The 22,165-nt window shown below is 39.1% G+C and overlaps 1 protein-coding gene across 7 annotated transcripts in view; it reads right to left on the reverse strand.

Moving 5' to 3' along the window:
• Nucleotides 1-438: 438 nt before the first annotated feature.
• Nucleotides 439-22,165, reverse strand: part of LOC128696144 (ras-related protein Rab-30) — a 128,990-nt gene continuing 107,263 nt past the window's right edge. For 3 of the 7 annotated variants that reach the window (XM_070094835.1, XM_070094833.1, XM_070094836.1), the window contains 3 exons: nucleotides 11,899-11,925; nucleotides 9,716-9,863; nucleotides 439-9,450 (listed from right to left, as the gene is read on the reverse strand). In XM_070094835.1, coding sequence (XP_069950936.1) covers nucleotides 9,744-9,863; nucleotides 11,899-11,925 — 147 coding nt within the window. In that variant the 3' untranslated portion in view covers nucleotides 439-9,450; nucleotides 9,716-9,743. The remainder of the gene's footprint in view (nucleotides 9,451-9,715; nucleotides 9,864-11,898; nucleotides 11,926-22,165) is intronic. The other 4 variants (XM_070094834.1, XM_070094839.1, XM_070094837.1 and 1 more) reach the window with 3 other exon arrangements.

A 22,165-nucleotide genomic window follows, 5' to 3' on the forward strand; every position in this document is an offset into this window, starting at 1 on the left:
GTTCGATAGAAAAAATGAAATTCTAGCAAAATAGTTATGATTTTTGTCGACTAGTACACTTGAATTGGCCGAAAATAGGGCTCAAAGTGGGCAAAATTGCCAATGCGTAAACATCGTTGAGACCGCTAATTTTGTGAGAGCATAATTCAGTAAGTTTTCCATCAAATTTCATACTTTTAGTGTCATTTTGATCGAGAAAAGATTCTCTATCTTTTGATAAGAATTTTTTTTTCTTTTTTTGGAAATTTGGGTGACCCTGAGAACAAGTCTGGGAGAGGGCCTGGGGACCCTGAAAGGGTTAACTACCTTTTCAATAGTCACTTTAATTTCTGCTGCTATTTTGCTGTTTATGATCCACACCTGCAGTGTAAAATGACCCTTGCAGTTTGACACATTTCATCAATACTTCCAATATCATAAGTAAAAAATAGCAAGGGATCATGTTCTTACATATTTATTAGTTATTTGCATATTTTTTTAGGTGAAATAATAGACCTTTCGAAAAATTTCAATTATGTTAACCACCTTGTATATGTACTGTATAAGCAATGAGGGAGATCAAGTTAAGGATTCACAGTTCATACAACTTTTGAAAATTTGTGCCCTTAAAGAATGTATTATATTTAACTGTAAGACAGTCCTGTTTCAACACAAGACTTGCATCCAGATGATGTACCACTGAGCACATCTCCCTATACCATATTGCTCAAGTTGAATACTACAATACTGTAAATGCCTTTACCTGTTTCATAGCAGATTAATACAGTACAGTATTTATAAATTTTATATCTATGAAATGCTGACACCACATTTCAAACATTTATCCCAAAATTGAAGTTGAAAAAGCTAGGTGCAAAATTATTCAATTATGTTACTTCTGACAAGCAAAAACATTTTCCAGAGAGATCTTAAAATGAAAAAAAGTATTTTACTGAATAGTTAATACAGACACAAGATACTAAATAAAATTTTGCAAAGTCGAAGAAATTAACATTAATGGATAATGGTAACACTGGAATGTGATATACAGAGTTCACAGAAATCAATTGATACTAACATAATTAATATGCTTCTTCAATTAAAAAAATAAACACTCAGCATGTTGAATACACTTTCACTTGCCGGTTCATATACTTGATACTAAGAAATGGCCACAGGCCCAAAACATAGTCACTATTACACTGTAAAATGAAGAGAGAGCATCTTTTACACTGAAAGATTCATTTACAGATGCCTAAGTACAAAACCAGTGCCCTCACTATCTTAGGAGAATTATTAATTTAAGATACTACTGCTTAAGAAAAAACATTTATAAACTACCTGTAGCTGCACAAAACTAAAAATCATTATGATCTTTCCAGCTCAAAATTTCAACTCCTGCAACTTTTCAGAAAAAATTTAAAAATATACCAAGTTTTAATGGAGATGCATAATACAGCTACTGTACACTTTATGAATACAATAATCTACACAAAAAAAAAAAAAAAAAAATTACAGTACTTCATAATTTTTGCAATCACAATACTGTATGACCATGAATGTATATTTTTTATTCTGACAAACTGACAAAAATTATACATTATTACAGTATATTTATTTTACCTGCCAGAAGCACTATTAAAACTTGTATACTGTAGTGCATTTTTCGATTTCCATTACAGTGTATCTACCCAACGTACTGTAATAATGTAGAAGTCTCTCACCAAATAAGTTATGTAAAAATCTTGCCTTTTTTTTTTTTTTTTTTTTTTTTTTTTGTCACTAGGTTAGATAATTTATGCTCTCTCCATTCACAGGAATGGTATCCTCCTGAGTCTTAAGAAAACAAATTTCACACCGTACAATAATAAGAAAACTTGAGTCTGAGCAAACCTCGTTCATCATGAGAAGTAATGCATTACTGCTACACTCATGTGTATGTAGGAATAAATCCATATCTTTCACTATTAGGAGGAGGAAGAATAAAATTAAGAGAATGAAGAGGAAGTGAAGAGTAGAGAAGCAGAGATTGAAGGAGAGAGCAAGGAGGGATGAGAAGTTTGCAATAATATATCCTTAACAAACATCAGTCTCATAAAAAACACAAGCACATTTCTACTATATATCAAAGAGGGGTAGCTCTAAATTTGCAGTCTTGCGAGACATTATTAAGTCCATTAATATATTCAGAGGCACTGAAAAACATGTAAATAATATACCTCAATATCTGCATCATCCATTACATTCTTCAATACAAGACAATACAGATCAGTGTACTGATACTAACTATATCACATGACTAGAATATAGTAAAGACAGTATCTGCTATTTCAAGGAAAAATAGCAGAGAAAATTAAGCACAACCTCTGCTGATACTGTGCCATACCTTCAGTCAACAAAATGTAATAAACAGTTACCTAGTTGCCTGAATACTAAGCATATTCTAACAAATAAAACCATCACAAAAGGTTAGCAATAGTAATCTTTGTAGGAACTGACATTGATCATTGCTAAAAATGCTTTTGCTAACTTCATTTATATCATAATATAATTAACAAAATCAGGATATAGCACAAAAAAAAAAAAAAAAAAAAAAACTGAAGACCAGAAGAAAAAAAATAGCAGAAATATGAGAAAATATAAAATGGAGATGCACAACCCATGAGACTAATGGCAGAACTTCAACCTCAGCTGTTCTATGTTACATGAAGGAAAGATACACACACACACATTTGAAGTATAAGTGTCAAAAACAACAACAAAAATAATCACTTTTTATAAGCAACTACAAATAAAAATGGCGAATATACCATAAGTGTTTCTCCCTCTTCTAATGAGAGAACACAATGTTACATGTTGCTATGCAATATCAAAATGCATTTAAATTCTGGTGCTCGCATGCAAGAAGTTTGTTTTAATTATACAGCACACATGTATGCAGTGTGCATAATGGAGAGTACAGTAATGTATATCTATCAGTAATTTTCTAGTAGTTACAGCAGCAGTGCTAAACTTGTGTGCCATCTTCATTGCTGAGTTTGTGTTTACTAATTTATTAATGTTTGCCAGGATTAAGTCACAGCTCCAGGCTCCACATACTACTGATGTGTTTTATGGATGCCTGGCCTCCAGGGATCGATTATGTCAACTCTTGAAACTGTATGGTGTCTGCCTCGACCACTTCTTTACCTAGTTTAACTTTCTACCCCGAGAGTAAAAAAAAAAAAAAAAAAAAAAAAAAAAAAAATTAGCATCCCTAGCTCATTTGCGTTTAGCTGCCTTTAATGTTTCCTCGTTCTTTCTTGCATTTTAAACAACCTGTTCCAGCACTTGTATGGTCTTTTTTTTTTTTTTTTTTTTTTTTTTTTTTAAATCACGTTTCCTTGGTTTTACTAATTTATAGGGTTATTGAGTTCCACTACCAATCTTGTCTTGAACCTTTGAATCTTCTAGCAGTACTTTATCTTACTTTATATGCTTGATCAGATACAGACTTTGATAATGGCAATGCATATGATGGGCCTTTTGCAAGTTTCATACAGTATCCTAAATGATTTGTTGTTAAGGTTCATGAAAGCAGTTCCTAGGTTAGCTAGTTCAGCATAGACTGCTGAGGTTACACAATTGATATGTACTTTCAGTGATATGCTTGGTGTAATGGTTATTCATAGATCTTTTTATTTCAAGTTTGCAGTGTCTCCTCTCCCATGCTATATTCTATATCCAATCCTCTTGCTCCCTTTTCTTCTCATCCTCTTGACTATCAGGATTCAATTCCATGGCTTCTCTAGTAATCTTTTTTGTTTGTTTCATATGAGAAGTTATTCATGGCCACTGATACCACAGTCTATTCTATTCTCTAGGTATTCTTGCATCCACTTTAGCACCTTTCTTAATTCTCATGCCTGTACTTAGTGACTTGTGTTAGCTCCACCTTTTGTACCTCTTTGAAGGACATTATTAGAACTTGGCCTATCAAGACTTCTTATACCCACTAATAAAGCTATGTATGGAGTTTACCTCCATAGTCAGTTTATTCAACTTCCTTACCACCCTGACACTAAAAAAGTACTTCCCAACATCTTTGTGACTGATGAGAATTAATCTAAGTCTGCCCGAAATGCCTAGCCATGCTAGGTGTTCTAGTGGCACCCTCTGTAATTAGTACTTTACTACATGTAAACCACACAATAACCAAATTCTGTAAACTCAGCATTGTAATCCTTATAGAGAATAAACTTTGAATTGAATTCAAAAAAGTTTCTATGGCCCTTTGTTACTGGATTGTCAAAAAAATCTCTATCCACCCTATCAATTCTTTCTATCTTATAGTCTACTAGTCACATATTTCCCGGTTCTCTTTTCCGGTGTCAGTAGATTTACTTCTAGTCTTTCCTCATACAACAACCTATTCAGCTCTGCGACTATTTTGGTTTCAAAAACTTTTGGACATTTTTAGGCTTCTGAATATACTGTACTTGAAAAGGTGAGACCTGGTACTGTGTATTCCAAGATGAGCCTGACATAATTTATAATCCATTAAAGGTTTCTTCACTGAGGTTTTTTAAGACTATTACTTTTCCTAGCATTAAACTGGCTGCCAAAGTAAAACTGTTGGTGTGTTTCTCAGGACACATGTACTAAGTAACATTAACGCCCCGAAAACTGGTGGCGTGTTTCTCAGGACATATGTACTAAGTAATGTTTATGCCCCAATATTTTTTTGTTCACCAATGTAGCAGTTTCTTTCCTCCCAGTTTGTATTCCATCTCCAGTTTCTCCTTTTTCCTTCTTGCATAACTTTACACTAATTTAGACTAAATTCCAGCAGCCACTGGTTTGATTGCTACTGTAACCTGTCTCAATCTCCCTGGAAGCAATGTTTATCTTAGTATTCTTGAATATTAAAAGCCCTTTCTGGTAAGTTATTCACATGTTTGAGAATAGGAAGTATGGTAGTCCTTGAACTATTACCCTTGCCCATCCTAACACTTCCTCCATTAATGACACTAGTTTTTACTCCTGGTTGCTGCTGATGTGTCCTGAGTATTATGTTGCAATCATGTTTCCCTAGTTTCTCTCTCTCATAGGGGTGTTAGGTCAAGGTTTTAGTTTATAGTAATAACCAAGCACTAAACCTATACTGGTCATACAGTGGTTCTAGTTTAAACTGTGGCATCTCCATTCCTGCCAATGTTGCAACCTTCTTGGTTGGCAGGCTGTCTGGTACACTGTACTGTCTTATGTGACTTGGCTGTTTCTTGTGTAGTCAGTCTTACCCTTGAGACAGCTTCAAGACTGTTCAAAAATATATGACAGGTATCTTATTCTGTTTAGTTAAGCAATCCTCATGTGTTCATCAGCATATACTTAATTTCAACCATAGGCAGGGGCTGTACCCCAGTGCCTAAGACCATGTATAAATACTGTATGCTTATTTGTATTTGCTGGACTTCAGTTCTAGTTTCTCAGTCCATTTCTTTATGATCAATCATCTGGTGCAGTTTTTTTCTACTTTACATTCTATTGTATCTACTATTACATTCATGTATGTTTTATACTTCACATCCTATACTGTTCCACATCACAATCATGATGTTAAAAAACTTTCTAATATGTTACTCATTTGAGTACAGTGGTCCCTTGGGTTAGTATATTAATCCATTCCAGAACACTTATCACACCTCAAAACTATTGTAACTCAAACATCAAAATATGTGGTTTTACAATAATTTATTCTGGAAAGTGTACCTTGAACTTGCACGCTCAGATATAAATTGCAGGCTTTGTATCTACATTCATCTGCTGCTCTTAGCCACAATAACGGTTTTTTCCATCTGATAATTTCTCTTGCTTTTTTCACTAGCTTAGATTTGTCAGCCTCTTGAACACCCTGTATGTCCTTTTGTTTGATAATAGAGAAGGGTGGTTGGGGAAAGTATCATTCACTTACTAATTCTAACCCCTGCATCTTTTTTTTTTTTTCACAATTTTTTTTTGATCTTCCAAAAAATTGCTTGTTTATGGCACACTTTAGGGTCAACAATGACTTGATAATACAAAAGATGGCATAATTAAATCACAAATGTGTATCGCATCTCAATATTTTCAGTGCAACTCAAAACTAGAGTCCTTTGAGGGTAAATCTTAACTCGAGGAATCACTGTATTAAATTTCAATTTGTGTTTTGACTCGGTCCTTCCATTAGGAAGGAACTGTCATACTGCTAAGTATCTTGTATGTCATGATTATATCACCTCTGACTCTTTCAACCTGCCTTAACACCAACAAAGGCTTTTTACTTTATATGTCACACATTTCTCTATGCTATTTAGGCTAGGTTAATGTCTTTAATCATATTTAGCCAATTACAGTATTAGCAAAAATTAATGCAATAATGGTTAAAGACACTTATAGCAAATGGAAACCTTATTATATGCCATATCACATGCGAGGCTTTATTAAATGCGTGATAGTCTTGTGTATGTGAAATGTAGTATTAATAAAAGTCTCCTTTTGCTATACCTAGATTTTTAACCACTTGTCAGCTATGCCATACTTCAACAATGCAATAATGCATAAATGAAAAACTATACAGTATTTTGATGTATGAACAAAAATGAAATATTGAAAAGTCTGCAGAATCGTGACAGTCAGGGCCATAGGTTCACCTTATACTGTCACAGTTGATTAAGCAATAGCATTAAGTCACGGTAAAATACCAAAAACGGCTTAGGACAGTGGTTCTTAGCCTATTTTGGGTCATGCCCCCTATGGCAATTGGTCTTCATCTTGATGTCTTCCCTCCCCTTTCATATATAATTTAAATGTGAAAACCTAAAAAAAAATTATTTAAATAGGAAAACTGAGAAACTAGTTTTCATTCCTACTCTTTTGAATATGTAGTTAATTTTATTATTATAATCATAACCAAGTGCTTGACCTGTAAGGGTCTTGAATGGTTAAAAGTAATTTCTTTTTTAAGAAGCATATCGCAAATACACAACACATTCCTTATTTTTGCTCCAAGTTCATGTTTCCCTGGAAATTACTCTCACCCCTTCTTGGTTAAGAACTGCTGGCTTTGATGGGATTATTTGCTCCACTAGTGATCAAATTTCAGTTTTTATTCTTTCTATGCAAGTAGTTAATGCCCTTTGCTCCATTATTAATCTAGTGTCAAGTGTTTAAATGTTCTACAGTCCCTCCAGGTTTTATGTAAGAAAGGGGCCTCATGCTAACACTGTACAGTATAGTAAAAGGCTGGTCTTGCATATCTTTAATTATTCCTTGTTCAAGTACCTTGAAGACAGTCTTCACTTTTGCCAACCTTGCATAAATCATTGCAGTAATCCTTGCATATAATACAGCATCTCCAGCCTCCTTTCCCTTACACCCTACTACATTATGTTTAGCATTTACCATGAGTTTTGAAAAGCCTAGCAGTAGACTGTTCACATCTATCAAATACTGTATCAGGCTTTCTGTCTTTTAACCAGTTTTTGTTTATCCAATGGAACACTTGAACCCATCTCCATTTTGTGTGTACACAAAGTAAATATGTGTAAATGTATAACTGTGGTTCTTGTTCTTTTGTAACATCAAGGTTACTAATACAAGACTGAAAAAGGTTCTCTAACTAGACCAAAAATATTTGAGTTGTAATACTTTCATACTATTCAATGTATGTTACTCAGACTTTTTCACATTTGTTCTAAAAGGTGTTTAAGTAGCTAATTTTGATGTTAAGCCTGAAAATAAGAATGTAAAAGAATTATTTATCACTGACCGGTAATTACCTTCATATACTATGGTACAGACAACAATGGAACACTTAATTTCACAATTACTTTCATCACCAGAATTCAAAGGTAGGAAAGTTGAGTTTTAACCCAACCTGATTTTTCTTTTATGTGCACAAGTACAATAAGTGGAAATCTCTCTTTAAAATAAAAGTGTAAGAGCTCCAGTGCTTCAGATTGCACAATCTTAGTGAAACAAACAAATTTATTCCAAAAATAAATAATCCCTCCATAATTATCCTTGTATTTCATAACCATGACTTATTTAAGCTGTGACATCATAAGCATCCATACCATGAAGCCCAAAGACTGAAATAATGCTGAATAAAGTAAGTACACTGGCCATACTTAAGGTAGAACAAAATTATATTTTTAATATAAATAATATGTAAGAAATAAAACTAAAACTCTTAAAGTAAAAAAATAAAGATCTATAAATAATAAGAAATAATTTGAATATTAGGTATTTACACAATGCACTTCAACATAAATATGGTACACACAATATCAGTGATGATTGTACAACAATGAAACGTACATCTTGTGTGGTGTACTTGTGTGACCTTATGATCACCCTGAAGTACTGCTGACAACATTGGAATACTGCACTTCAGTATCTTATCACAGCCAGATTATAAATATACCTAAAAATGCTGTGCGTGTGTGTGTGTGTGTGTGTGTGTGTGTGATTTTTAAGTAACGTCTGACAACATAAGAGATATGTTATTAATACTAATTGAAATCAAAATTACTTACTGGAGATACTTAGTAATTTTACAACAGACTTCAATGCACATTTAACAGCAGAAATATAATAAAAAAAAGATTAACGCACACTCGTATTTAACGCTGTATAAATACAATCAACAGGAAAGCAGTCCTTATTATTCTTGGTATAAGAAATTTAATAATTTCCCTGGTACTTGATACTGCTTTGAGATTTCACAGCATAAGGAAATATTAAATACTGGTAGTTAACCCACAGTTATTGAAAATAAGTATTGTATAGTGATAAGCACCACTTAACTAACTTATTACTTTACAAAACAGCAAATTCACCTAGTGTATTATGCTTCCAGTGTATTTAGCCCTCAGACTATACATTTTTTAAGTCAAGGGTTTTTCAAAATGTGTCTGAGTTCTGCAGTGTAATCTTCAAGACTTTAAATAATAAATTTATCCTATAACTTCAATGATGAACTCCAGCTATAGTTTTGTCTTCTAAAACAATTTCTAACTGATAATCAACCACACAAATCTCATGCAATCACTAGATATTGTAAATACAACTTTCAGAATGTTTACATCATTTCAAGGATGTTACATCAAAATTACCATTAATTCAAAGCTTCTCTCAGTATATAAAAAAATATTTAAATAAAATGAGAGGAAATTAAACCTGTTATATAATAATAATAATAAAACTTTCAACATTTATCAATGTTAAAATTTCTTCATGAAACTATATGCTGTCAGCAATGTTTGGTACTATAACCGAGTATTCAACTTCCAACAACACATCACCGCATATCCAAAGTTCCCAGCTTGGCTACGTTGAAGACGAAGAAATCCAACGAGAGCAGCATGCGAAGTCTGAGCGAGTTTCCCTCGTGGGAGGAAGAGAAACATTTGATACATCTTGGGGAGATAGGTCTCCAACCTTGCTATCCTGTAAATATATATATATATATATATATATAAAAGTAAATTACAAGAGGAAGTATGGAATTAACTAGATATGTTTCAATTGCTTTGCCATCAAGTGGGGTACTCTATATATTCCTCCACCAAAATAACCCATTTTTATCTACACATTGCCCTCTTCCTGCTTTTATTCCATTGTCTCCCAAGACTTATCAATGTTGCTTTTCCTCCAACTTAAGTCATTCATTATAATAAAGGAAATCAACACAACTGATACATCAACAACACACCATTGCTAGCCATAAGTTTCCAGCTGGACTACATTGTAGATGAGGAGATCCAACGAGAGCAGCATGCAAATTCAGAGCGAGTTTGCCTTGTTGGAGGAAGAGCAACATTTGATGTATCTTGGGGTGACAAGTCTCCAACCTTGTTATCCTGTACAAAAACCAAAACAAATTACAAAATGAAGCATACAGTATATAAAAACTGAAATTAACTAAACATGTGTAGTATGCTAGTAGACAACCACAAGCATGAGAAACCCCCTGAATACTATTGGTCTGTTTAATAAACATGCAAAATGTCAGGTAATCTTACAAATTTCAACTTACATTCAGTTGTTACATGCCTCAGTTAACATTTTCCTCTTTCTCCTAGCAAAGGGAGAAATATTTTGGAATATATATTCATTACCAGTTATTTCCAGCTTAAGCATTCATCAATACAATGCATGTGAAGTACCTTAATCATTTCACTGTCTAGACCCCTGAAATTTTTTTTTTTTTCTGAAATGATAGAGAATCTTTTCTGAAGGTAATGACACCAAAATTATGAAATTTGATTGAAAACTTACAAAATTATGCAGGCGCAAAGTTAGTGGTTTGATTACAATTTGCACATTGGCAATTTCGCCCACCGAGACCTATTTTAAGCCAATTCCATTGCTCCATTTGACCAAATTCTTAGCCCTTTTGCTAGTATGCCTTCCATTCTATTGACTGAACAAAAGAAACTGCTCATATAAAGTACACAGAAGTTGATAATTTGGCCAATTTTGAACAAAAGTAAAAAAAATACCCAATTAAAAACAGTCCAAAATAAACAACGTACCTAGTTGGGTTATTGAGGCTAGGACTTTGGGTAGTTTCAAATTTAGGTTGGATAAGTACATGAGTGGGAGGGGTTGGATTTGAGTGGGACTTGCACATCAGAGCTTATTTCTTGGGTAGCATTGAAAATTGGGTTGGTCAAATGTTTTGTTAGTGGGATGAATTGTAAAGGACCTACCTAGTATGGGCCAACAGGCCTCCTGCAGTGTTCCTCCTTTCTTATGTTCTTATTCCTGGCACTAAAACAATATTTTATCTGTTCATTAATCACATACCCAGTCCTTTCCTATATTACTTGCCTTCCACGTTGAATTCACAATCACACAAAATAGAAGATTTAATATATTTGTCAGGTAATTAAATATAACCAGGAATGATTGGTTATGGTTTACAGTGCCCCATTAATTGAATCAGACATTAAAAATTCATAAAACAGATTAGGGGGTGAAGGGAAGCCTTACCCATCCTCAGGAAAATAGGCAAAAAATTTAATATTTCTGCTGCTTTGAGCTCAATTTCAAGCAACTTGTGGTCCTGAAACCAACCAAAATAATTATTACAGTAGTATGTCTTCTATCAATGATACCAAAAGAGCCAATAAAACCATAACCATTTGAGAAAACACCTATTTTAAACCATACACACGGTCAGTTTTGCTTTTTTCCATCTTGCTCTGAGTAGGGCATTTTTTTTTTTTTTATACTGGGCACACTCACTGCACAGACCCATTCTCTCATATCTAGGGCAAAATTTACTGCTCACAGCTTATCTGAGTGAGCTGAGCTCATGATGTAGAACTATGTGAAGGTCGTTAACCTTAATGATATAGTTTTACATGACAGCCACTAAAAGGGTTAAGAACTGAGTAGTGATGTGTCAACAATAACAAATGTTGGGCTGAGACAATGTGGCATGGCCTTGCTCACGTCAGCAACTCTAATCATAAATAAAGATTTATTTAATTTACAACACTGGTTAGAAGTTTGTTACTAATCCTCAACAAATATTCTAGGTGTGTATAAGCATTTACAAACTTTATAAACAATTAACATTTTATCTAAATTACCATTATATCTAGTATAAAATGCTTAGCAACTTGGCAGTATGAGTGCAGATTTCCAGCAAAATTACTGCAAGAACATGGGATTGCACAGATAACAGATCACTAAAATTTGTTGATATCCATAGCAAATTCTGACCTAAGTTCAAAAATCTATAGTGCAGGTTATAATATGGATGTTAATGTGAATGTAAGATAAGAAATCCTTAAGTCAGGAAGTCATAGACGGAGATATGGCTGTACTGAATATACTATAAATATACAATTGTATTAAATGATTTACATAGTTATAAGCACTAACCTTGTCAAAATGTCCACTTCGAACAAGCTGCATTTATTAAAAGAAAAATGAATAATAACTGTTAGCTAATAAATTTACAGTGTACATAAGAAACGTGAAAGAGCAAGAAGTTTTGTTATAATACTAATGAAGGAATACTACAAGAAGGATATTATAGGAGCTTTAATATTTTACATCTATATATTAAGCCTAAATTATTTCTTTAACTATTTAAAGGTTACAATTCCCAGGGAAGTAACGTGCCTCTTTAAGAAGCAAAGTGTCTTAGGTGGAATGTCCTTGTCCCATTGTTTGTATTGCATAAATCTTTAACAAAATAATGCTGCTAAAAACTTGCTTAAACCAAAACTCATTAACCTCTAAACTGTCCACACGTAGATCTATGTTCACTTGTGGCAGGCTCCAAACGTAGATCAACGTTTTATTTTTCATTCCTTCAAATTTGCCGCGATAGGTCTGATTCGCCTAGACATGAAGGAATGGGTCTGTGCACTCAGTGTGCACACTATAAAAAAAACTGGGGACCATTTAGTACCTTGTGGGAGCACCAGTTCAATTGAGCTCCAGCTAGAGCAAATAGCATGGCAAACACCCAAATCTGCATGACAGTGTCTTCCATTGCAGACACTGCAAGGCTCCAGGCAGACATCAACCAAATCTTTCCGTGGGCTGCAGAAAACAATATGAAGTTCAACGATGAGAAATTTCAATTACTCAGATATGGTAAACACGAGGAAATTAAATCTTCCTCAGAGTACAAAACAAATTCTGGCCACAAAATAGAGCGAAACACCAACGTCAAAGACCTGGGAGTGATCATGTCGGAGGATCTCACCTTCAAGGACCATAACATTGTATCAATTGCATCTGCTAGAAAAATGACAGGATGGATAATGAGAACCTTCAAAACTAGGGAGGCCAAGCCCATGATGACACTCTTCAGGTCACCTGTTCTATCTAGGCTGGAATATTGCTGCACACTAACAGCACCTTTCAAGGCAGGTGAAATTGCTGACCTAGAAAATGTACAGAGAACCTTCACGGCGCGCATAACGGAGATAAAACACCTCAATTACTGGGAGCGCTTGAGGTTCCTAAACCTGTATTCCCTGGAACGCAGGAGGGAGAGATACATGATTATATACACCTGGAAAATCCTAGAGGGACTAGTACCAAACTTGCACACGAAAATCACTCACTACGAAAGCAAAAGACTTGGCAGACGATGCAACATCCCCCCAATGAAAAGCAGGGGTGTCACTAGCACGTTAAGAGACCATACAATAAGTGTCAGGGGGCCGAGACTGTTCAACTGCCTCCCAGCATACATAAGGGGGATTACCAACAGACCCCTGGCAGTCTTCAAGCTGGCACTGGACAAGCACCTAAAGTCGGTTCCTGACCAGCCGGGCTGTGGCTCGTACGTTGGTTTGCGTGCAGCCAGCAGCAACAGCCTGGTTGATCAGGCTCTGATCCACCAGGCGGCCTGGTCACAGACCGGGCCGCGGAGGCGTTGACCCCCGGAACTCTCTCCAGGTAAACTCCAGATTCACTGATGTCATGTCATATTAACTCTCACATTTTAAGAGGAAAGTAAAAATAGGTTAGATAAATGCATGAGTGGGTGTGGGTGTAAGTTGGACCTGACTAGCTTGTGCTACTGGTTCAGATGTCGTGCTCTTTCTTTCAGTGGATGTGACCTGACTAAGTGGGTCACTGGTCTAAGCCGAGGGGTGACATGGATCTGCTTTGCATGGGCCAGTAGGCCTGCTGCAGTATTCCTTCTTTCTTATGTTCTTATTTTGTATTATCACCAACAGAGACAAGAGGCCATAACAGTCCAAGAAAATGCAATCTACCCCCCCCCCCTCTCTTTCTTGTCTTGCTGCTGTCACTTTTTCATAGAACTCTAGTAGGTTTGTGACACAGGATTCCCAGTCTCTGAATCCTTGCTGGTTGTTGTTTATAAGCTCATACCTTTTTGGATGGTCCACCACTCTTCTGATAATCTTCTCCATGACTTTGTATACATGTCAGTGACACTGGTCTGTCATTTAATGCTGCATGTCTGTCCCATTTTTTAAAAATTGGGACTACATCTGCTGTCTTCCATACCTCAAGTAGTAGCCTTGTTTCAATAGATGTGTTGAAGACTGTTGTTAGTGGTACACAGAGCGCCTCTGCTCCCTCTCTCAGGACCCCTGTTGAGATGTTATCTGGCTCCATCGCCTTTGAGATATCTAGTTTGCTTAGCAGCCTCTTCACCACCTCCTTGGATGTATCGTGTCCAGCACTTACTGGTGTATCCCACCTCTCTTGTCTTTCTGGGGTCCTTTCTGTCTCCACTGTGAATACTTCTTTCAATCTCATGTTGAGCTCCTCAAAAACTTCAAGGTCTTTTCTTGTAAACTCCCCTCTTTCCTTCCTCAGCCTAATTACCTGGTCTTCGACCGTTGTTTTCTTCCTGATGTGACTGTACAACAGCTTCGGGTCAGACTTGCCTTTTGCTATGTCATTTTCGTATTGTCATTGGGCCTCCCTCCTTACCTGTGCATGTTCATTTATTGCTCTCTCCTGGGTCATTTGCTTTCTGTATGTCTTCCATTCTCTAGTACACTTTATTTTAGTCTCTCTATACCTCTGGGTAAAACAAGGGCTCAACCTGGCCCTCTCATTATGTCTTTTGCCTTTGGGAATAAACCTCTCCTCTGCTTCCTTGCATATTGTTGTCACATGTGTGCTTGTGTGTGCACACGTGTGTACTCGCTGAACTGTACTCACCTAACTGTGGTTGCAGGGGTCGATACTCAGCTCCTGGCCCACCTCTTCATTGAATGCTACTAGGTCCTCTCTCTCCCTGCTCCGTGAGCTTTATCATACCTCGTCTTAAAGCTATGTATGATTTCTGCCTCCACTACATCACTTGCTAGACTATTCCACTTCCTGACTACTCTATGACTGAAGAAATACTTCCTAACATCCCTTTAACTCATCTGAGTCTTCAACTTCAAAGTGTGACCCCTTGTTTCTGTGTCCCTTCTCTGGAACATCCTGTCTGTTCACCTTGTCTATTCCACATCGTATTTTGTATGTCGTTATCATGTCTCCTCTAACCCTCCTGTCCTCCAGTGTCGTCAGGCTGATTTCCCTTAACCATTCTTCATAGAACATTCCCCTTAGCTCTGGAACTAACCTTGTCACAAACCTTTGCACTTTCTCTAATTTCTTGATGTGCTTGACCCGGTGTGGGTTCCAAACCGGTGCTGCATATTCCAATATGGGCCTGACGTACATGGTGTACAGTGTCTTGAATGCTTCCTTACTAAAATATTGGAACACTATTCTCAGGTCTGCCAGGCACCCACATGCTACAGTAGTTATCTGGTTGATGTGTACTTCCAGAGATGTGCTCAGTGTTATACTCATCCCAAGATCTTTCTCCTTAAGCAAGGTTTGCAGTCTTTGGCCACCTAGCCTATACTCTGTCTGCAGTCTTCTTTGCCCTTCTCCGATCTTCATGACTTTGCATTTAGCGGGGTTAAATTCGATAAGCCAGTTGCTGGACCAGGTGTCCAGCCTGTCCAGGTCTCTTTGAAGTCCTGCCTGATCCTCATCTGATTTAATTCTCCTCATTAACTTCACATCGTCTGCAAACAGGGACACTTCTGAGTCTATCCCTGCCATCATGTCATTCACATATACCAAAAATAGCACAGGTCCTAGGACCAACCCCTGTGGGACCCCGCTTGTCACAGGTGCCCACTGTGATACCTCATCATGTACCATGACTTGTTGTTGCCTCCCTGTCAGGTATTCTCTGTTCCATTGCAGTGCTTTTCCTGTTATACGTGCCTGATCCTCTAGCTTCTGCACTAATCTCTTGTGAGAAACTGTGTTGAATGCCTTCTTGCAGTCCAAGAAAATGCAATCAACCCACCCTCTCTCTCTCATGTTTTACTTCTGTTACTTTATCATAAAATTCCAGAAGGTTTGTGACACAGCATTTGCCTTCCATGAATCTGGGCTGGTTGTCATTTATACTTTAGTTTCATTTCAGGTGCTCCACCACTCCTCCTGATAATCTTCTCCATGACTTTGCATACTATACACATCAGTGACACTGGTCTATAGTTTAGTGCTTCTTTTCTGTCTTCTTTTTTAATCCTTAAACTGTCAAAACGTAGATCTACGTCCACATGCGAGGGGCTCTGAATGTAGATCTAAATTTTTTTTTACAAGCTTTCAAATGGGGAAAATCAAGGTTGGAGCGCTACGCACGTGAACGTAGATCTAGGTTTGGACAGTTTAAGTGTTAAAAATGGGAACTACATTTGCCGTCTTCCATACCTCAGGTAGTTGCCCAGTTTCAAGGGATGTGTTGATGATTGTGGTTAGTGGCACATACACAGTTTCTGCTCCCTCACTAAGGACCCACAGGGAGTTGTTGTCCGGTCCCATTGCCTTCGAGGTATCAAGGTCACTTAACAGGTTCTTCACCTCCTCAGTTGTGTGTATGTCATCCAACACTAGTTGGTGTCCCCCTCTGTCCTGTCTTCCCAGAGTCCTACCTGTCTCCACGGTAAATACTTCCTTAAATCTCGTGTTGAGCTCCTCACATACCTCATGATCATTTCTTGTGAGTTCCCCACCTTATTTCCTCAGCCTGATCACCTGGTCTTTGCCTGTTGTCTTCCTCCTAATGTGGCTATACAGCAGTTTCGGGTCAGACTTGACTTTCGAGGCTATGTCGTTTTCGTACTGTCCCTGAGCCTCCCTCCTTATCTGTGTATACTTGTTTCTGGCTCTTTGTCTAATCTCCTTATTTTCCTGGGTCCTTTGCCTTCTGTACCTTTTCCAGTCTCTAGTGCACTTAGTTTTTGCCTCCCTACACCTTCGGGTAAACCAAGGACTCACTTTGGTCTTCCCATTATTTCTGTTGCCCTTGGGAACAAACCTTTCCTCTGCCTCCTTGCAGTTTCAAATTCAAATTCCTTTATTTCTTTGCAAGTAGTACATTGAGATTATATTTTTACAATAATGGGTTGCAATGCAAAGAGAGAGACTATTATGCCTAGGCATTACGGGCCGACTTAATTTAATGGCTTACTGATTACTTATCACTAAAGAAATTATCATAGTTGTACAGTAGTTCTATTAATTATAAGTGAATCTAATTTATACATACCAAAGGATATATTCATGTAAAAAAAAAAAAAAAAAAAAAAAAAAAAAAAAAAAAAAAAAAAAAAAAAAAAAAAAAAAAGGCACAATACCGTGACTGGAACGATACACAAATAACCCGCACATAGAAGATAGGAGCTTACGACGATGTTTCGGTCCAACACTAACGAGAAGTAGAGCATGACGGGTATATATAGGCAGGAGGAGGTAGACGAAGAAGAAGAAGAAGAAGAAGAAGAAGAAGAAGAAGAAGCAGCAGCAGCAGCAGCAGCAGCAGCAGCAGCAGCAGCAGCAGCAGCAGCAGCAGCAGCAGCAGCAGCAGCAGCAGCAGCAGCAGCAGCAGCAGCAGCAGCAGCAGCAGCAGCAGCAGCAGCAGCAGCAGCAGCAGCAGCAGCAGCAGCAGCAGCAGCAGCAGCAGCAGCAGCAGCAGCAGCAGCAGCAGCAGCAGCAGCAGCAGCAGCAGCAGCAGCAGCAGCAGCAGCAGCAGCAGCAGCAGCAGCAGCAGCAGCAGCAGCAGCAGCAGCAGCAGCAGCAGCAGCAGCAGCAGCAGCAGCAGCAGCAGCAGCAGCAGCAGCAGCAGCAGCAGCAGCAGCAGCAGCAGCAGCAGCAGCAGCAGCAGCAGCAGCAGCAGCAGCAGCAGCAGCAGCAGCAGCAGCAGCAGCAGCAGCAGCAGCAGCAGCAGCAGCAGCAGCAGCAGCAGCAGCAGCAGCAGCAGCAGCAGCAGCAGCAGCAGCAGCAGCAGCAGCAGCAGCAGCAGCAGCAGCAGCAGCAGCAGCAGCAGCAGCAGCAGCAGCAGCAGCAGCAGCAGCAGCAGCAGCAGCAGCAGCAGCAGCAGCAGCAGCAGCAGCAGCAGCAGCAGCAGCAGCAGCAGCAGCAGCAGCAGCAGCAGCAGCAGCAGCAGCAGCAGCAGCAGCAGCAGCAGCAATAATAATAATAGCAATGGAAGGAAGTAGTAATGGGAAAATGAGGAGCCAGTCCAATACAAAGAAAGGGGAACACTGCAAGGGAGCTAGGTGCTCACAGAGGGAGAGCAAGAACACAGAGGTGGGGGGGAGGGGAAATAATGAAATAAATAAGGAACAGAAACACAAGACAGAAGAAAGACAACCCAGAAGAGAAAAGAGGAAAGGGGAAGAGGGAGAAGAAGAAAAAAGGAGGAATCAGGTTAAGTCATGGGTGTTCTGAAGTTTGAAGCATTTTACAATGTAGTGGGAGAGGAAGGCATCTACAGAGACGAAGCCAGGACTAAGATTCATACAAGGAAAGTTGTGTATTAGGGAGGGTTCAACCAGATGGCGACTGTTGAAGTTGGAAGTAGGGAAGACAGTTTTAGCAGAAGACCAGTCAATAGGATGGCTGTGATCTCTGACATGACAGAAAAGAGCATTGTTAGTGTCGGCGAGCCTAACACTATTTTGGATTTCTCTGTAGAGAGGCTGCTACTGCTAAGTACAAAGCATAACGAAGGTATAAGAGACATCCTACCACCTACAACAAGAACTTGCACAGGCAAGCCTGTAGGCATATGGGTGACATTCAAAAGTGGGCCATTGCTAAATGGGAGGTGGACACAAAAAGAAAGCTAGCAACAGGTAGGGTAGGCTCCAAAACCTGGTGGTCCCTGGTCAAGGACAGACAAGGTTATCTGCCTGATGAACTCATTCCACCTCTAAACTGACAGGATGGGACCACCTCTACTAGTAGTCAAGAGAAGGTGGACCTCTTTGCCGAACACTTTGCTACCAAAATGCAAGTTCCTGATCCAGCAAGGATCTCTCCTTGGCTAGCTGCAAGAGCTGCATCAAAACTGTCAGTGGTGACAATAAGGCAGGAGGAGGTGCATTTCCTTCTTAAATCACTTGACAAAGAAAAGGCTGTGGGCCCAGACAAGTTGAGCCCAAGATTGCTGAGATGTGCAGACCAGCTAGCAGCACCTCTAACTCTCATCTTTCAGCACTGCCTAGTACAGTGTAAATGGCCCTCTCTGTGGAAAGAGGCAAATGTAGTCCCTGTTCACAAAAAGAAGAGCAGAGCAGAAATCAGCAACTACAGACCAGTGTCACTCCTGTCAATCACTAGTAAGATCCTTAAGACAATAATCTCAAGACAAATGACAGAGTTTTTTGACTATCACTCACTACTTTGTGACCATCAATATGGCTTCAGGAAAGGTTACTCTGCTGCTGATCTGTTGTTAAACCTCCCCACTAAGTGGCACCAGTCACTGGATGAATCCAAAGTCAGCTGTGTGGTAGCACTGAACATTGCTGGTGCTTTCGACCGGGTGTGGCACCAGGGTCTCTTAGCAAAACTTCAAGCACTGGGAATTGCAGGCTCTACGCTATGTCTCCTCAGTGATTACCTTCACGGTAGATCCCTAAGTGTAGTTCTCAATGGAATGGAATCAGCAAGACATCCTATTGGGGCAAGTGTTCCACAAGGAAGCATGCTGGGACCATTGTTACGGAATGTCTACTTCAATAACCTTCTTCATCTCATCCCAGAATCCCATGCATATGCAGACGACTGTACACTGACATTCCCTTATCCAAGAGAAGAAATGCCAGCTGCTCTAAGCTACATCAATCACCAGCTAAGAGCTATATCAGTTTGGGGAAATAGATGGCAAGTAACATTTGCACCTGAGAAAATGCAAATGATGATGTCTCTACGAACCATGATGGTAATGCTGGTGCAGTAGTAAGGATGAATGGGAGGGTGTTGGCACCTGGAGAAGAAGTTGATATCCTTGGGGTGAAATTTGACTCCAAACTGACCATGAAGAACCACATTGTAAATCTTGCAAACCAAGTAGCCAGGAAGCTTACAGCACTTCGCCGTATCTCGCATCTGATTGACAGTAGGGACTGCAAGATTCTGTACAAGGCACAAGTATGCTCACACCTTGAGTATGCTCCACTTTCTTGGTTTGCCTGCCCCCCCCTCTCATCTGCGACTGCTTGACAGAGTAGAGAAGAGAGCAAGATGTCTCATCTCTCGCCTGAACCCATCCTGGATAGATCTGTCATTTCAGCAGAGCCTTCAACATAGGAGGGATGTGGGTGGCCTTACTGTTATGTACAAGGCCAATATTGTCAAAATACCACACTTGGATCCACTTCGAGGACAGCGTGAAACAAGCTTTTATGCCACAAGACGGGCAGAAAGCAGCAACTTCACTCTGGCTGTACCCTTCTCCAGAACATCACTCCATCTGAGATCATACATACCCAGGATGACTCGAGTATGGAACACATTCACACAGCATAATGATGTCAACGAGAAAGTCAGTTGATCAAATGAAAATGCTGGCCCACAGATGGCTCCAACTTCATCCTGTTCCCTACTTGCATGTCTCATAACAATAAAAATGCTTTCAAATGAGCTGATGTAGGTAACAGCTCTTAGCTTGCCAATAAAGTTAGGAATCCTTAACCTGTAATATAGCTGTCAATAAAGCTAGGGATCCTTAACCTTGTCAAACCCTGTGTAAAAAAAAAAAAAAAGAGAGAGAGAGAGAGAGAGAGAGAGAGAGAGAGAGAGAGAGAGAGAGAGAGAGAGAGAGAGAGAGAGAGAGAGAGAGAGAGAGAGAGAGAGAGAGAGAGAGAGAGAGAGAGAGAGAGAGAGAGAGAGAGAGAGAGAGAGAGAGAGAGAGAGAGAGAGAGAGAGAGAGAGAGAGAGAGAGAGAGAGAGGGAGAGAGAGAGAGAGAGAGAGAGAGGGAGAGAGAGAGAGGGAGAGAGAGAGAGAGAGAGAGAGAGAGAGAGAGGGGAGAGAGAGAGAGAGACAGAGAGGGACAGAGAGAGGGGCAGAGAGAGGGGAGAGGGGCAGGAAGAGAGGGGCAGAGGCAGGGGCAGAGGCAGGGGCAGAGGCAGGGGCAGAGGCAGGGGCAGAGGCAGGGGCAGAGGCAGGGGCAGAGGCAGGGGCATAGGCAGGGGCATAGGCAGGGGCAGGGGCAGAGGCAGGGGCATAGGCAGGGGCAGGGGCAGAGGCAGGGGCAGAGGCAGGGGCAGAGGCAGAGACAGAGACAGAGACAGAGACAGAGACAGAGACAGAGACAGAGACAGAGACAGAGACAGAGACAGAGACACAGAGAGACACACACAAAGGCAAAGTCTAACTGAAAACTGTTCACAGCCACATCAGTAGACAGCAAAAGACCAGGTGATTCAACTCAAGAAAGTGGATGGTTCAAAAAAGTAAATTTGCAAAGTAAACAAAATTTAAAAAGATCCTCTCAGTGGAAATTGGGTCAGTACCAGAGCCTAGGAAAAAGGGCATACAGATAGGTACTAGATGCTGCACACACAACAGGGAAAGAAGTAATGAAACTTTTAATGGAGTGGATACATTAAAGGCAATGGGACTTGACAAGGTGTCACAATGGATTATGCAAGAGGGAGCAGGAGCACTGTTCAAACTGCTAGATAAGATTTACAAGTCAGTGGACACAGGATAGTTACCAGAGATCTGGAAAATAGTGAATGTAGTACCTTTGTTTAAGAGATATAAAGTGTTTATGTAAAAAGAAGCAGAGTTGTGGCTAATGTTTTCTTGTTTTTCTTTAAGCTGAGTTCTACATACAACAGTCTTTCCTTCACTACATGCAACAGCGGTGTTCCTGTTCCCGTGGCGCACAAAGCAAATTCTCGTAAAGTGAACCCAACATAACAATTAAAACGGTGATTTGTTCTGTGGCTTTGCAAATTCCACTCAATGAATTTAGTGATAAACTAAAAAATAATTAAAAATTCAATAACAATTCCTACCCTGAAGGTAGAATTATTGAACATCCACACAGTATTTAAGAAATAAAATCATGCATGTTAACACTGAAGTTCTAAATACGTAAGTTTTCTCGATGTTTTAAGTCTTAAAGATACATGGTTGTAAGCGTCTCCTTTCTCAAAAATTGGAACTATGTTTGCTGTCTTCTACACCTCAGGCAGTTACCCTGTTTCAACAGATTTACTGAAGACTGCTGCTAGCAGCACACAGTTCCTCTGCTCCCTCTCTCTCAGGACTCATGGGAAAATGTTATCTGGGCCCACTGCCTTCAAGGTATCTAGTTCACCTAGGAGTTTCTTC

The sequence above is a fragment of the Cherax quadricarinatus genome, chromosome 48 (genome assembly GCF_038502225.1).
Source record: "Cherax quadricarinatus isolate ZL_2023a chromosome 48, ASM3850222v1, whole genome shotgun sequence".
In the NCBI taxonomy this organism is placed as follows: Eukaryota; Metazoa; Arthropoda; class Malacostraca; order Decapoda; family Parastacidae; genus Cherax; species Cherax quadricarinatus.